This window comes from Eschrichtius robustus, chromosome 8, assembly GCF_028021215.1.
Source record: "Eschrichtius robustus isolate mEscRob2 chromosome 8, mEscRob2.pri, whole genome shotgun sequence".
Taxonomy (NCBI): Eukaryota; Metazoa; Chordata; class Mammalia; order Artiodactyla; family Eschrichtiidae; genus Eschrichtius; species Eschrichtius robustus.
This window is the reverse complement of record NC_090831.1, coordinates 97,181,950-97,197,046: the sequence shown is the minus strand read 5'-3', so window position 1 is coordinate 97,197,046 and position 15,097 is coordinate 97,181,950. Positions and strand designations below refer to the sequence as shown.

Below are 15,097 nucleotides of genomic sequence, written 5' to 3'. Positions count from 1 at the left end.
AAGGGTTCTAGTAGGAGCTAATCAATTCCAGGGACGCTTTAGAGGTTTGTACCCACCATAGGGGAAACTCAGACTACCAACAAGCAGAGTGAATAAAAATCTGATGTCTGCCCTAAAACATATCTACTCGCTGTAGGATTCTCCAGATCAGTGGTTCTTAATGGGTAATGATTTTGCACAGCCCCTCCCCTAGGGGACAAATGTCTAAAGACTAGCAGTGTCTAGAGACACTTTTGGTTGTCACACTGGGGAGCAACAAGGGGGTGGGCTGCTACTGCGTCTAGTGGGTAGAGGCCAGCAATACTGCTGAACAGCCTACAATACAGGACACCCACAACAAAGACATGTGGCCCAAAATGTCAACAGTGCCAAGACTGGGAAATCATACCCTAGACCAAATGACCTGGGGCAAGAGGAGCTTTAAGAGGGTCCTCTTATCTGGGCACACAATCCCACCCATACCAGTTTACACCAATTCTGACTGAGTATGGCTAAGGGGCCAGACCAGTCAGCCTTATGAATTCTATTTCCAATCTACTCAAATAGGGCCAGGGAAAGAGAGAGGGAAAATTTGAGGTTAGCTAAATGGTAAAAGTTAAAAAGAGAAAAATTGTGTCATATATCAAATGTTAATAAAAGAGGCGGGGAAGAACAAAAACAACAACAAAAATAAAATTAAATTAAATTTTAAAAATTAAAAAAATAAAAGAGGCAAAATTCCCCCAAATGAGAACAAGCAAATAGACTTTCTTTAAATCTGAAAAAGAAAGACTTTCTTTAAATGTAACTCTTTTCATTTTGAATAATAAGTTAACACCTTATAGTGAAGTTCAAAAGCCACCATGCTCTCTTATTAGCTCTATTCACTGCCAAATACTCCTTCAGTAAGGAAGGAGCTTTTGTATTCTTGACTGCAAAAGGAAGCTAATTAAAGTGAGTTTTTGAGAAAACATCCTGGGAATTCAAAATAATTAATGTGTTGCTTTCAAAACGAGAAACCATGAATCTTGACATTAAGGAGCCTATGTTTTCTTACCTCATCAATATTTCACTTACAGGATCAATATTTTGATCCATAACCATCGACAGCTGGCCTTCCCAGAATTCCCACTCATTCTCTTTCAGGATAAATCACCAATGAACAGTTTTTAACAGTTTTCCCTTTCTTAAGGGATTGCCAGAGAAATGTTTTAAAGAGTCTACTTTCTACAGGGAAGGCATTCTGACGCTGCCATTTCTATGTCCACTTTAAAATCTGCTCTAGGAAAGTTTCGACTAATGCATATGGGGTAGGATAGCTGTGTCTTAATGAAAACTTAGATCCTCCTGCCCTAATGCCTTATCAGCAGGCTGCCTGGAACCCAGCGTGCTGTTTTATCAGAGGAAGCTTCCCAGCAAGATGGTTCGTGGGCACGCTGTTGAAGGAGTGGCCCCTGAGGGAAGTCCCTGTCTACGCATGACCCGTGACCTGAGAGGAGCCAGGCTGGCCCAACTGTCTGCTGCAGGGCGGGGACCAGCTTCGGCTTTAACAGAGAGAGGGGCCTCAACCTCCCCTCCTCCGTTTAGGGTTCCAGCAGTTTCGGAAGGAAAGAGCACTTTGGATATTTCTCTTCAAAACAAATCTCCACCATGTCTGACAGTGTCCTTCACTGGACGGTTACAACACCAGGGCCCATATCCACTGGATGCTCCGTAAACCCAGTCAAAAGGCAACATGTATTGGTAGTCTAATAATATGACAGATTTTTTTTTAGGAAAGTAACCCAAGAAATATATACATAGGATTATAGATATATACATGTATAAGGATGTGTGTGTATACACATATGAAAAGAGAAGGAGAGAGACTAATTGATTCATTCAAGAAAAAGAAATCATAAATATCCCAAAATGCCCATCAGGGTAGAATAGTTCAGCAAATTAAGACATAATTATGTAATGGGTAAAAAGTAGGGAAAAAAGGTAAGCACGTCTACTATATGCCAGGTGTTTTCACATTATCTCATTTCATTGTCCCCATGACTCCCTCAGTTACGCTTTTAGGTAAGAATCATTATCCCCAATTTACAGAAGACAAATGAAAAGCCCATGAAAGGGAAGGAAGTTTCCCTGAGTCACAAAGCCAGTGAAGAGCAAAGCTGAGAGTTACTTGCAGGTTTTCTTACTCCCTGCCCAGCATTTATTACACTGGATCCCAAATTTTCCCCCAAGATCTATTTGTAGTCTAAGTCAATAAATGGGATTGTAAATATAAAATAAGGTTAAACAAAAATCAAACCATAGTATAGACATATTGGTTTTAATCATGTGAAATTTTATATGTACATACTAAAAATGATGACAATCAGCATGAGACTGATTGAAAAAACCTGGAATTAAAATCATCTGAGTTTGTTTTTCCTATGAAATTGCTTAAGCATATAATAAAGAAAATCACCAAAATCTGTTCCTCCATGCATGCCTGTCCCAGGCTAATTAAGGTTAAGAAAAGGCAATAAATATAAAATACCTTGTTAAAGGTTGAATGTGGCTGGGCCACTTTAAGATAGAGAAATACCCCATCCTTCATAAAATTCTCAGCTCTTTCAGGGACTGGTAGAGTTTCTGCACTATATCAAAAGCTGGAATTTCTGCAAGTTAAAAAGCTTTGCGAGCAAGTCATGTTTCTACAGAAATCTCCTTTTCTAAAATTTAGCACTTATACTATATAACATTCTTTAAATTCTTCCTTCGACCAAAAGAATTTAATCCTGGGAGATCCCCCTTGCAGTGGCTTTGCCTAAGAAGCATTTATCACCTTCAGTCAAGTTAGAATTATCTTGGAGTCTCCCTCCTCTGTTCCTCTCCTCACGTCTGGTGGCTGTTTAATGGAGTAGCCAGAACCCGAGCCAGAAGTATGGGCCTCACTTGGGCCTTCACATTATACTGTAACTTGCAGAAATAACCAGGGGTGAGCCTGGAGTGCAGGTCCCCACCACCAAAGAGTAACTGGGAATTTACATGAATTACTGCCCTTCCAGAGACAAACTGAGGAAAGGCTCACTGGGTTTACACAGTCCTGTTCTCAAACCCAAAAGCTGAGAATTGGGCAGGATGCCACTTTTATCTTACCCCTCGTTTCTTTTATTTTTATAATGGGCAGTTACCTGTCTCCTAATTCAGGAAGACAGTAGAACAAAACGTTGACAAAGGCTTTCTGAGATTGTTTTTAAAAAGAAAATGGTTTATAAATACAATTCCCACTGGTGTCCATTTCTTTATGAAAAGTATTTCTTACTATAAAAAAAAATGTAGAAGTAAAATTTCCTCAACTGGTTTCCCTTAAAACCACCGTTTTTATTTAAAGTTACATAATAATAACCTCCTTTGGTTCTCTTTTGTTTTAAAACTCTCACCTATTTTCTCTCTTATTATGTTGACTACCACTAATAAAATATCCTGATTCAAGAACCTAGGAAAATGCTTGAAGTGACTATAATAAGATTAGATCATAATGTTATTAAATTTGAGAGTAGCAATTTGAGCCATAGTTTATTCAAATCTTCCTAACAACTAAACACAAAAATGTCAGTTAGCTAAAATGGGTGATCTCATTGTTGGCTTCTGGCTACAGTCCCAAAGGTCTAACAATAAGGATATCTACTGAGATTTCTTTAATAGGCCAGTCACTCTATTAAAAGCTTTGCATGTATTATCTCATTTAATCTTCACAACACTCCTAAGTAGTAATCATTATTATTAGTGTATTGTTATTGCTAAAGTTACTGTTATCCCCATTTTACAGGTGAGGAAACAGGGCACAAACAAGTTGAGTAACTTGTCCAAGATTACTCATCTACTAAGTTTGGAGCTAGAACAGAACCCCAGCCCTTATGGGACCACCACACCATCAGTGGTACTATCTGCTGTGGCCCCATTCAGTGGGTTCCTCCTTCTGTAAGTCAGGTGCGTTGTCACTGTTCCCAAACATGAATTCAAACTCACATCTCTCATCATTTTCACTGCTTCTCTGGTCCTCCCGAGTCTTCTGGCACACATTGCTAGCCTTCTTTTGATGTAGACCAAGACATTGGTGTCTCGTCCTGAAGAGGGAGACATAAAACACCAAAACTTAAAAAAAAAAAAAAAAAAGAGCTTTCAGCTCAGCAGCAAGAAAAAATACAGAGGCATATTTTTCATGCCCTTAAAAGAAAACCTCAGAGAGAAGAGTCTGCTCCTTTGACTTTTCCTTACTGCTAGGAGCACTGACAACTTTGCTAATAGCAGAACGCAAACAGAGTAAAGTCAAAGTACTTAGACTTCCAAAGGTCAAATCATGTGACTATTAAGTCATGCTTTTGAGTTAGGATGTTGAATATTCGATAAGTAAAATCATCTGCCACAAAGTGCTGGGAAAATGAACATACCCACATTGCATGAGGTTTACAAGCAAGAATTCCACATTCTTCTAGCGTGCATGCTTTTGGTGAAGATGCAAAGAGGTGAATCTCAGGTTGCATCCTGATGAACTATTTTTTTTTCCTTCTTGACATTAAGTCTGGAGAAGCCTGATCTTGAAGTTCTGTTTTACATTATTCTTTCCCTAACACTAGTGACATCATAATCATCTCCAGGTCCCCAAAGCAGTCAATTTTAAATGGCAACATAACACATTCCAGATATGACAATAGACCATGCAACAAAATGAAAAACTACCCTAGTGTTAGAGAAAGTATTGACAAGCTAAATAGTTGTAATAATAGTCACTAAAATGGCTCTTAAAAAGTACATTAACAACTTCTCATCTTAATCTCTTATTTAATTATGTGTATTTCTGGATATGTTTCCAGACCAGTGAGAACATGTATGTACTTAATCCTCAATAAAATTACCATGTTTTAGAAAAATATGACACACCTGTTATAGATTAAGTATATGTATAATATGCAGCTATTAAAAGATGTTAAGACCAAAGTCCTAACATTTCAAGTTTTAAACAATGAGAACAAGATGTGTGCTGAAAATCTGCCAAGTGCCTACAAATTACTTTAAAGATGTGATTATTTTTTTTGGATAGATTTAGGCAACAGGTTGAAGGGATTAATTTACAGAAGAAAAGAAATAAAGAAAATTTCTCAAGTTATAATACAGATTATGTAATTTTATGTATTAATCCTCATTTAATTCACAAAACAGACATTTACTATATATGTCTTCAAAATTCACTGTGTTATACATAATTTTTTTAAAAAAGCAAGATATAGATGGTGATTAGAGACTTGATTAACATATATACTACTAAGAATAAAAATTAAAACCTGTGTATTGAGGGGTTATGTGGACAGACTTATATACACAGGCCACAATGCAAAGATCTCACTGTACCTTAGTCATAGGGACTAATACATTCAGTTTCTGCACCAAATCCAGGCTTAACACTAAAACTTAATTTTATAATCTCAAATATGAAGGAGATACACTCCTACTCTCCAAGACGCAGGAGAGAGAAATGAGAGAAATTCCATTTTAAAGAAACAACCCAAAGTTTGGTTAGACAATGAAAACACTGCCTCTCACAAGGATCACTAAATTTCTGCTTAAACAACCAACATATTGACAAGTTGAGGAGCTCAAGAAATTCCAGAAATGATTTTGTTGTCTTGTTTTTATACCATTCCCCCAAAATAACACTGACTCTCAGTTTAGCGTACTAAAATGAAAGGTCTCATTTTAAAGTTACGTTAAATAAAAGAAACCATTATTTTAAATAATTTAAATATAAAAAAGAGACATAATTAGGAATTCATGGCTCTTTCTCCCTAGGAGCCAACAGCAGTGCTTCCTAAATAAGAGCTAAATACTGAGACAATCACCAATAGCTGTTATATTCTTAGCTGTCCTATTGCAACCCATGCTGTAGAAGATCCATAAGACAAAACCTCTGATAGCATTAACGCTAATTTAAGTCCTGTTTCCCAATTAGGATTTAAAATTATGGGGCAGAGAAGCAACTGATAAACAGAAATATGTAAGAATTCTGAGGAGAAAAAAGGTCACCATTAAAGGTTATTACCTTTATTTCTAGAGTTAAAAATCTATGGGCCGGCATGAAAACATGAACAGTAATGAAGCTGTAAGTTAATTATGTGCTGTGCTCTTGTGGGGAAGAAAAATTAATAGAAACAAAGAAAGGCAAAAAACAATATTTATTCTAATCTAGGAGAGGTGTCTTTTGAACTGGACTGAAAATTTGCTCTGATTAATCATGTTACAATTCTGATCCCCCAACACGTCAACCTGGAGGAAACCTTACTATGTTGGGCTTCATACTGGGATCCATGATGCTGTAGCTGCTGAGAACGCCGGTAACAGCCGTCTCCAGCTTTCAGGGCCTGCTTAAACAGCTTTTCTGCTTCAGCAATGGTTGTTGCTTCTTCTTCAGCCAAGAGAATATAAGCAGTTGCACACCTGTCCATTCAGATAACAGCCGCCATCAATTACAAATCCAAGGACATTGTAATAGCTGTAGGAGTGCATGCAGAAGGGCAGGAGTTATGCCAAAACATGCAGAGTGGCCAACTGGTTCATGCACCCCTGTTTGTAGTTGTTGACACAAAATAATGGTACAAAAGAAATGTCTGTGTTTTAGCTTGAGAGGTAGGATGAGTAGTGTTAGGAGCATATGGACGCTGCCCCTTATTAGTGTGTCACTTTGGGCAAGTTATTACTCTGCCTCCCTGATGGAGAACAACATGGAATCCACGTGTTCACAGCGTTGTTGTGAAGGTTAAGTAAGGTGATGCATGAGAAGTGCTCAGTACAGTAGTAGCCAGCATGTGGTACATGCTCAACAATGTCAACTAACGATGGCAATGATAATAGCTGTTATTAAACATCTCCTTCTGACACCCAAAGTTAGAGATACCATAAAGTTTACTTTTATTTACTAAACACAGATTCTCTTTAGTCTAAGGATTTATTCAGAATGAGAAATCCATTAAATCAAGTAAGTTATTCATTTAACAAGCAGTGCTGCAACATTTCATTACAGTTAGCACTGGTTTTCTATGTCAGAGAAGAGTACTGGAAGAACCTACAGGTAGAGTTATTTCAGAAGAGCTCAAAATTAGATTCAGCCTCAGTAGCAAACAAGGGTTAAATCTCACACCTTTAACAATAATAGCTACCACCTGTTGCTTAATTTATACTAAGCACTGTACCAGGCACTTAACATATATCGTCTCATTTAATCCTTTCAACAACCTCTAACATAGGAAGTCAGAAAGGATAAACACTCAACTAACGAATAAGGGGAACTCTTGAAAATTTAAACCTTCCAAATCATAGAACAACAACCCAAATGCCAAAGAAAGGGAATGTAATAAGGAAATGGTGAGGCCAGAGCAGACCACACAGGTCCTGATCTGCACATATCCCTTGGCTTTCTCCACTGCCTCTCTTGTGGTCATTTCCCTACTTATCAGAACCTCCATCAGACCACAAGAGAGAAAATAAACAGAAAGTGAAACCAAATGTTACTTCTACTATTCGTAAACTACAACAGCCAGGTAGAAAAAGGAGGCTGAATTTATGGCTTATGTGAGATTTGGGGTTACTAGTTAATCTTAGCCTTGAGGAGGGGTCTTGTAACTTCTTTAGCCAGTCCCTCTAATTTCAGGCAGGACTGATCAATAGGGCTTTAAACTGAATGTGGGGCGGTAGGGAGAAAAAAATGCCCAGAAAAAAAGCTGTAAAACCAATTACTGTGGAGGGCAGCAGATAGGACTTGGAGAGAACAATTACGATGCTAAAACTGCCCAGTGATTCACTGGAGAAATAAATGGGTTGGGCATTGGGAAGCAACACTTCAGGCTTCAGATGCCGACACATAAATATAGGTCCAGGGTAATGAAGTGAAAATTGAGATTATAATACTGAGTGGTGGACACAGTATCAGAGGAATTAGCTATAAGATTATAGTTGGTGGGCTGGGAACTCAAGACAGGTCGGGGCTAGCTTGCTTGCTTTGTTTGTTTATATTGCAAATAGCACTCTTAGGAGGAGAGGCAGAGTAGCACTACTGGCCAAGAAAACATACATCTATGTAGAAACTCATGAGTCTGGGGTAGAAACATGCTAAGAGCTTATGAGTGAAGGAGAAAGGAAAGAGCAGTAGAAGTGCTAATGGTTGGGGAGTACAGAACAGACTGCCCAGCTCAATGGAAGATAGAGATGATGCATCCTGTCACAACACAATACACATACAGAAGCAAGAAAGTATGGTGATGGGGGTGTCAACCATCCAGATATCTGCTAGAAGAAGTCTCATTTGGTTAGAAGTAGGGCACTCAACAGGTTCTTGACTTACTTTGGTAATAATTTTATCTCCCAGATGGTAGAGGAAGCAATTAGGGGAACTTCAACTCTGGACCTAATTCTGACCAAGAAGAAAAAAATAGTTGGTGAAATGAAAATTGATAGGAACATTCAGAGAGAGTTACTATGTCATTTCGGACTTAGGATAATCAGAGAAGGTAAGGTGGACTTCAAAAAATTCAAAGAAAAGAGGCGTGATTCAATGGCATGAGACGCAGAAGGAAAAATGGTTTAAGAGGATTAAGCAGCTTCCAAATGTCTAATCGAAACTGCAATCACAAATGATCCTCTCAGGAAGAAAAGAGGGGTGACAAGTAACCACTATGGCTGCACAGAGATCTCTCACAAAGTCATATTTCTAAAGGACATGTAAAAAAAGATGGAAAGAGGGCATGTAATGAAGGGCTACAAGAGAAATGAGTTTTTCAGAATAATGTCAGGAGAGCTACAACTCCACGTTAGCTGAGGCTTGCAAAACAAAATAAAGGCAAAACAAAAAATGCTAAAGACAACCATCTATTCCCTGTTTTTAAATTATGTTTAAGGCCCTATCACCACCCCCACTTCTCCAAAACCATGACAAATATAAATAAGCAAAAAAGACAAACAACACAACAACAACATCAAAACAAGGTAAGTTTATAGTTAGTAGCAGCAGATAATAAAGAGAAAACAAAACTCTCTAACTCCTATTTTGTTCCTGGTTTCTCCATCAGGGAGAATGATTGTCAGACTGACAAAGGGAGAAGAAATTAAACCCTAAAATGAATAAAAAGATGTAAGATAGCAAGTAACTGATCTATTGTAAATGAATTATTGTACTGGGACAGGCAAATCCCAGGAAGCCAACAGATCTTGTAGGCAGCCCACGGAATTGCTCTCTGTGTATTGCTAAGGAATCACAAAGAATGGAGAGGTTCTAGAAGATGAGATGACTAATGTAGTAAAAATGTTCAAAAAGGGGAAGAAGGCAGACTTCCCAAACTACAGAACAGTGATTTGGAAAGATATTCTAATGGATTATTAAAGGGATGGTTTCTAAGCATTTTTAAAAGAAAGTAATGAATGCTGGAAGCTAGCTTAAATTCACTAAGAATAAATAAATCAGGTTGTGCTAGCTTAATGTACTCTAAGGGATTTACTGTACATTAAAGATCCATAGCTACAACTGGCATTTTTAAGGTCACAATGCAGAAATATGGGTTGAATCACAGTGTAACTGGGTTGCTTAGTAATTGGTTGTACAATAAATACCAAAGGGTGATGACCCATGAAGACATGAACCTGGAGGGTGGTTTCTATTATGTCATGTCACAGGGTTCTATCCCTGGTCCTGATACTTTTATTAGAAACACGGATGACACACAGAAGGCAGGCATATCAAATTTGTAGATGACAAGAAACTGGAAAATAAATATGTTGCATGACAGAATCAGAAACCAAATAGATCAACAGGTTACACTGGCAGGATTTCCAACTCTCAAGTGAATCTTTTCACTAAGACCTCTGAAGATTCTGTAACCTTCTTCAGAAAACTCATAAAATAGTTTAACAATGACCACTTGGCAGGGAGAGTGTCGAGGTGATTCAAGCACCAGATGGGTGTTTGAGCTACAAGACCTTCAAGGTCTCTGCCAACCCTGAGCTTTTACGACTCCAACTTTAAGAATCTTTCTCATTTCCTGACATCTACAGACGAGACTTCCCAGCCTTCCTTGGTGACCCACAGAATGTTTAACAGCACTAAAGACAGCATTTCCTCTTATCTTTGTCTTCATCTTGAAATACTTTTAAAGTATAATTTCTTCACTTTATGTTTTTACTATGTTTTCCCTACTAGCAGAAGTTCTACCTGGAAAATGTGATGGCAGAGATGAGCATTCTACATCTGGAAAAATGTCCCTGTCACAATGTTTTAGATATGTAAAGCACTGTATTTATTTTATGTCCACACATTATTCCATGGCTAGCCCCTGAAGGATTTAATTTAGGGTCATAGCAAAGCCACTAAATTGTTCTCTAAAATGACTAAAACTGCCTTCACATGGATGTCCTTTATAAAAAAAATTTTTTTAATAAATTAATACCACCCCCAGAATAATCCTCAAGTTCAAATGCATAGTTTAAGTATCCCATGAATGGCAACTGAATACATTCAGCAAGCAAGATTTCCCCCCACTTACTCATTTATCTCTAAGGCTTCATGGGCTGCAGAAATCCTGGCTTGGGGGTTTCTCTCTCTCCAGGCTTTCTGCATTACTATTTTAGAAAAAGAGAGAAAAGCATGTCAATAAATACTTTAAAAGACTCAGTACAGGGCAATAGCTAAATTAATAGCTTTCAGCTTGAATTACAAGAGAACAGTTCACTTACCAAGTGGGTTAGCCCAAAACTCCAAAGTCACACAAATACATTCTAATTTGCTATTCCATTGTCCTTCAATTGCTGATATCAAATCTTTCTTATGCTCACAAAACTAGAGCTCTAAAATCTTATAGACTAACCCATAGTCTATAATCATAGAGACTTAATCTTGATTAAGATTTCTTAATCAAGAAAAGGCATTCTAACAGATATTTAATATTTCTTTTGCTCATTAATATCATTTGTTGTTAGAGAACATATATTATTTTACACATTTTGGGATGAGATTGCTACTAATCTCTTACTTCTGTTTAGACACAACACAATTTTTATTGGTCATTTTCCTAAACACTTGCTACAGGATCTGGATATTAGAACATTCTAAAACCACTGGAAGAATTATGAGTTGGATCAGAAAACAGTGCTTTAGGCTTTTGCTTAACATGCGTACCTGTTCCCAAATTTTGCTGCAAACCCAGTTTTTATATAGCAGAGCAGTTTGTGAATATATTGTGGGAAGCTTAATGCTTGGAATTTTCATTGTACTATGTATCCACCATGGCAAGGGTACCTTTTTAAAAAGGGTAACGATCTCCTTATCTAATTTGTTTTATAAATTTGTATCTTCTAAGTTAGTTTCTTAGGTGCATGTACATATTCCTTTTTTTTAAAGGTTTTTTTTTCCACCTATTTACTTTAAGTTTGGTAATATAAAAAATATCAGTAGGATTATATGGAACTCAAGCTGTATGAAATGCATGCTAAACAAAGTCTTTTCTAGGGTGGAAAACAAATCTGGATTCCAATAACCAAGTCCATGCCCCCATTCAATGCTAGTGAACCTGCAAATAGGCATATAAATCACTACAATATAGTCATTAATTATTTGGGTTCACTGAATTTCTCACTAGAATATCATCAAGGAGACATGACCTTTCACTCTAGCTCAACCAAGGATTTAGTTAGCTTCATGGTATATTTTTTTAAAATAACATTTTAAATGATAAAGAGGGGACCCATTTCTATATTAATACTTCATTGCGATAAAGCCTTTATTTAAGTATCAACAATCTGGGTTTTACTGGTCAATCTCCAATTTAATATTTTATTCATCAGGGCTTTTGTAGAGCAGATATTCCACAAGTAGTAACCTTGATCTTTAAAACAAACCAAAAAGCCCTCCCACTCAGTAACTATCTAAAGGATTTTCCATACTTGCATCTGCAGGACGCAGATGGTCCGAGTCACAAGTAAAGAATGTCTGGTGGTCCTGGGCAGAGAGATTCATGTCATAGTAAGTCAGAGGCTCTCGTCCAGTCACCCAAGTGTACCTGTAAAGGAGAAATAAGATGGTCAGATACTTTTGAGGGAGGAAAGCAAGACCTACAAAATATTAAGCTGCATAGGTGTTGAACCATAACACACTAACTGAGTACTATTGCCAATAAATAAAAAAATAATCATCCTAGTCTCCCTTTAGGAAGTATATCAGCAGAAAAAAAGTTAAAAAAAATTCTGCAATATTTTTGTCTTAAAATTTTAGTAGCACTAGCTAATGAAAACCTTCCCTAATTAGTATTATGAATAGAGATTTCCCCAAAGCTATGAAAATTCTTATCTGCCTAATTACTCTGCAAAATAAAATTCTAACATTACTTCTGTGGCATCTTTATAACCATGTTCCAGGTAAGCTTCAAAATATTTTGACTACGTAATATATAGTGAAAAGAATAACTGTAATAGAAAATCTCTAAAAGCCACACATTTTTGTATGTTATCCTAATTCCAATGCTAAAATATTTATAAAACGGAAAAATCAAAACATTTGAGGATAGCTTCAAAAAATGGAAGCACTATACAGACGGTTAAATGACCCCTAAATGAACCTGCAAAAACATTTAGTGCTGTCTTTGCTCTCTGAACTAGACCCATTTGTTTCCCAAGCTGTCAAAATGCTTACCGATTATATTCAGCACCCCTAAATAAATTTAGGGGATTTCGCCATACTTTGCATTCTGCAACAAAGAGAAATGCGAAAATGTTACACATAAGTTCAGAGACACTACAAGCTAATTAATTCAGCAAAACACCCTTCCTGGCCATTTGATAAGATAATTTTATTCTCTATCCTCTACATGGGAAGCAATGTGGAAAAACTCTGGGTAGTTAATCAGGAAATGTAGCTCAGGCACCAGGACTTTGGAAAGTTTCGTCTAATCTCTCCAGACCCAAGTTTCCTCATTTGCTAAATCAAGGCACATGCCAAGAGCAGCTAGTTCATAACCCCTATAGTCACTTCAAGAGGTCCAAATAGGTTGTATAAATTTATTTCTAAATTATAGGTAGAAGGTATAGGTAGAGGTAAAACTACTTTCTGTTACTCTAAAATATATCTTACAACGACTACCTATATAACAAGCTAAATTTAACCTCCAGAGTACAATATGCAAAGAACCTTAGACTCTTAATTAGGGCCTATGCTAATATTGATTTTGTGATAATTCACCAGGTTGCTTTTACATTGCTGTAAAGGAGTGGTAAGAAAATAATTACTAAAGTTACCGTTATGGTAGAGAGAAATGCTATGAAAATAAATTGTTTTCAAGTACTTTAACATTGTTTACTTATGCAGACACAGGTAATTAATCATCATACTAATATCATAATGTTAGCATGTACTAGTAGATTATACATCTTGTTATACAAGGACCACAGACAGAACCATAGGACTTTAATTTAGAAAAGTCAACCATTAGCTTTTAAGACTGTGTTATAGTAAATGTGTGACTAATAATCTACAGTTCTTTTAAAACAGTCTATGATTAAGAGCTTCTAATGATTCAGAATGCTACATTTCTTTGGATGAAAAATTCTTTATTAGAAAATAAGATCAGTTAACAGTATTTAAAAATCTATGTGTGCTGTCAGCCAAAAAACACACCCAAAGACATAGATACACAAAAGTGAGCAATTATTACAGAAATCGAAAGAACATTAAAGGCCATGGATGATTCAGTAAGATTCTACCCTCAATCCTGTTACATTCAACATCCATCCGTCCACCCACCCATCCATCCATCCATCCATCCATCCACCCATCCAGTATGCATTAACTGAGCACCCAGTGGGTGAAACAAACAAGTAAACCATCAATTACAATACAGCGTGAAAATGGAGGAAAACATAAAGCACTATGGGAACACTGTGTAATCTCAATAAATTTTTGTTAAAATAGTGAAGGAAAGTTGTACACATAACAGGAAATCATGTTTTTATTTAAAGAAAATAAATTTATCTTTAAATTAGGGCAGGATCCCACCTGAAATTTACTTAATGTTTGGAAACAATGTTCCTAAATTTTTTGTCACTTAGCTTAACTTGCCATTTAGGAAATGATGTTTGCTCAGTTAGTTCAGCATTTTTGAATTTTGCTCTTGAGAAGCTGAGATTCGAAGGCTGTCATTTCATATGACACTAATTAGAAAATTATGCTTCCCTTTTTTCCAGACATAAAGCTCCTTAGTGGGATCACTAAAGTACTCCAGATCATGGCTTGAAACAACTGGTGAGCCAAACAACCATGATCTCAGTCCTCATGGCTTTTATAGCTCTTAGGTCCTCACCACTCCCAACCCCTCCTAAGAGGATGTCTTTCAAGATTCCAAGTGCTCTTCTTAAAGCTTCATGAATATTGCTAGGTTTGTATTTAACACGTAATAAACGTGCACACAAATTTGTGTGCAATCATGGTCATTTTAGCATTATTTACAATAAAATAGGACATTTGGGGAGAAGCCTCTTCCCCACCAAATTTCATCTGAAATATCAGTAAAAAGTTTATGGCAAATACTTTGTCTCCAACAAATATATTGCCTGGAAGGATAAGTGCCATTCAAATATCAATTGACAAATTATAAAGAAAATTGTCTTCAATTAAAATTTTAACTCTATTATACATTAGATGCAAATGAAATTATTTCTAAATAAAAATAACTCCAAATAGAAATGGTGTGTATACCTAAAGTATTACTGAGCAGTATCTAAAAATGCCATCTTTATTTAGGAACTGCCATGATATAGCCAGCAGGGGGTGCTGCAAACATTTTGAAATATTGTTTTTATGACTTCTACTAGAGAACTGAACTTTAAAAAAAAAACATTGTTAATATCAGTGTCATACATGTGGTCTGTATTCAGTTTCTTCAGCTATTCCTGAAACTTAGAAATGAGTACCTAAGTAAATGTAACAGATGTAAAATGTTCTGAATGAGAAAAAACATGTGATGAAGAAATATTTAAGAAATGTCTTCATGAGCTATATCCTTCAAGTTGAGGGTGCAGAGCAGGTACAATTTTCTTTTAAGAAATAAGCAACCTA

At 36.6% G+C, this 15,097-nt stretch overlaps 1 protein-coding gene across 6 annotated transcripts in view; it reads right to left on the bottom strand.

Moving 5' to 3' along the window:
• Positions 1-15,097, bottom strand: part of ST7 (suppression of tumorigenicity 7) — a 260,658-nt gene that overhangs the window by 81,404 nt on the left and 164,157 nt on the right. For 4 of the 6 annotated variants that reach the window (XM_068549353.1, XM_068549349.1, XM_068549348.1 and 1 more), the window contains exons 4-9: positions 12,680-12,734; positions 11,935-12,050; positions 10,539-10,614; positions 8,348-8,416; positions 6,293-6,447; positions 3,985-4,082 (exon numbers count right to left, since the gene is read on the bottom strand). In XM_068549353.1, the coding sequence (XP_068405454.1) occupies positions 3,985-4,082; positions 6,293-6,447; positions 8,348-8,416; positions 10,539-10,614; positions 11,935-12,050; positions 12,680-12,734 (569 nt within the window). The remainder of the gene's footprint in view (positions 1-3,984; positions 4,083-6,292; positions 6,448-8,347; positions 8,417-10,538; positions 10,615-11,934; positions 12,051-12,679; positions 12,735-15,097) is intronic. The other 2 variants (XM_068549351.1, XM_068549350.1) reach the window with 1 other exon arrangement.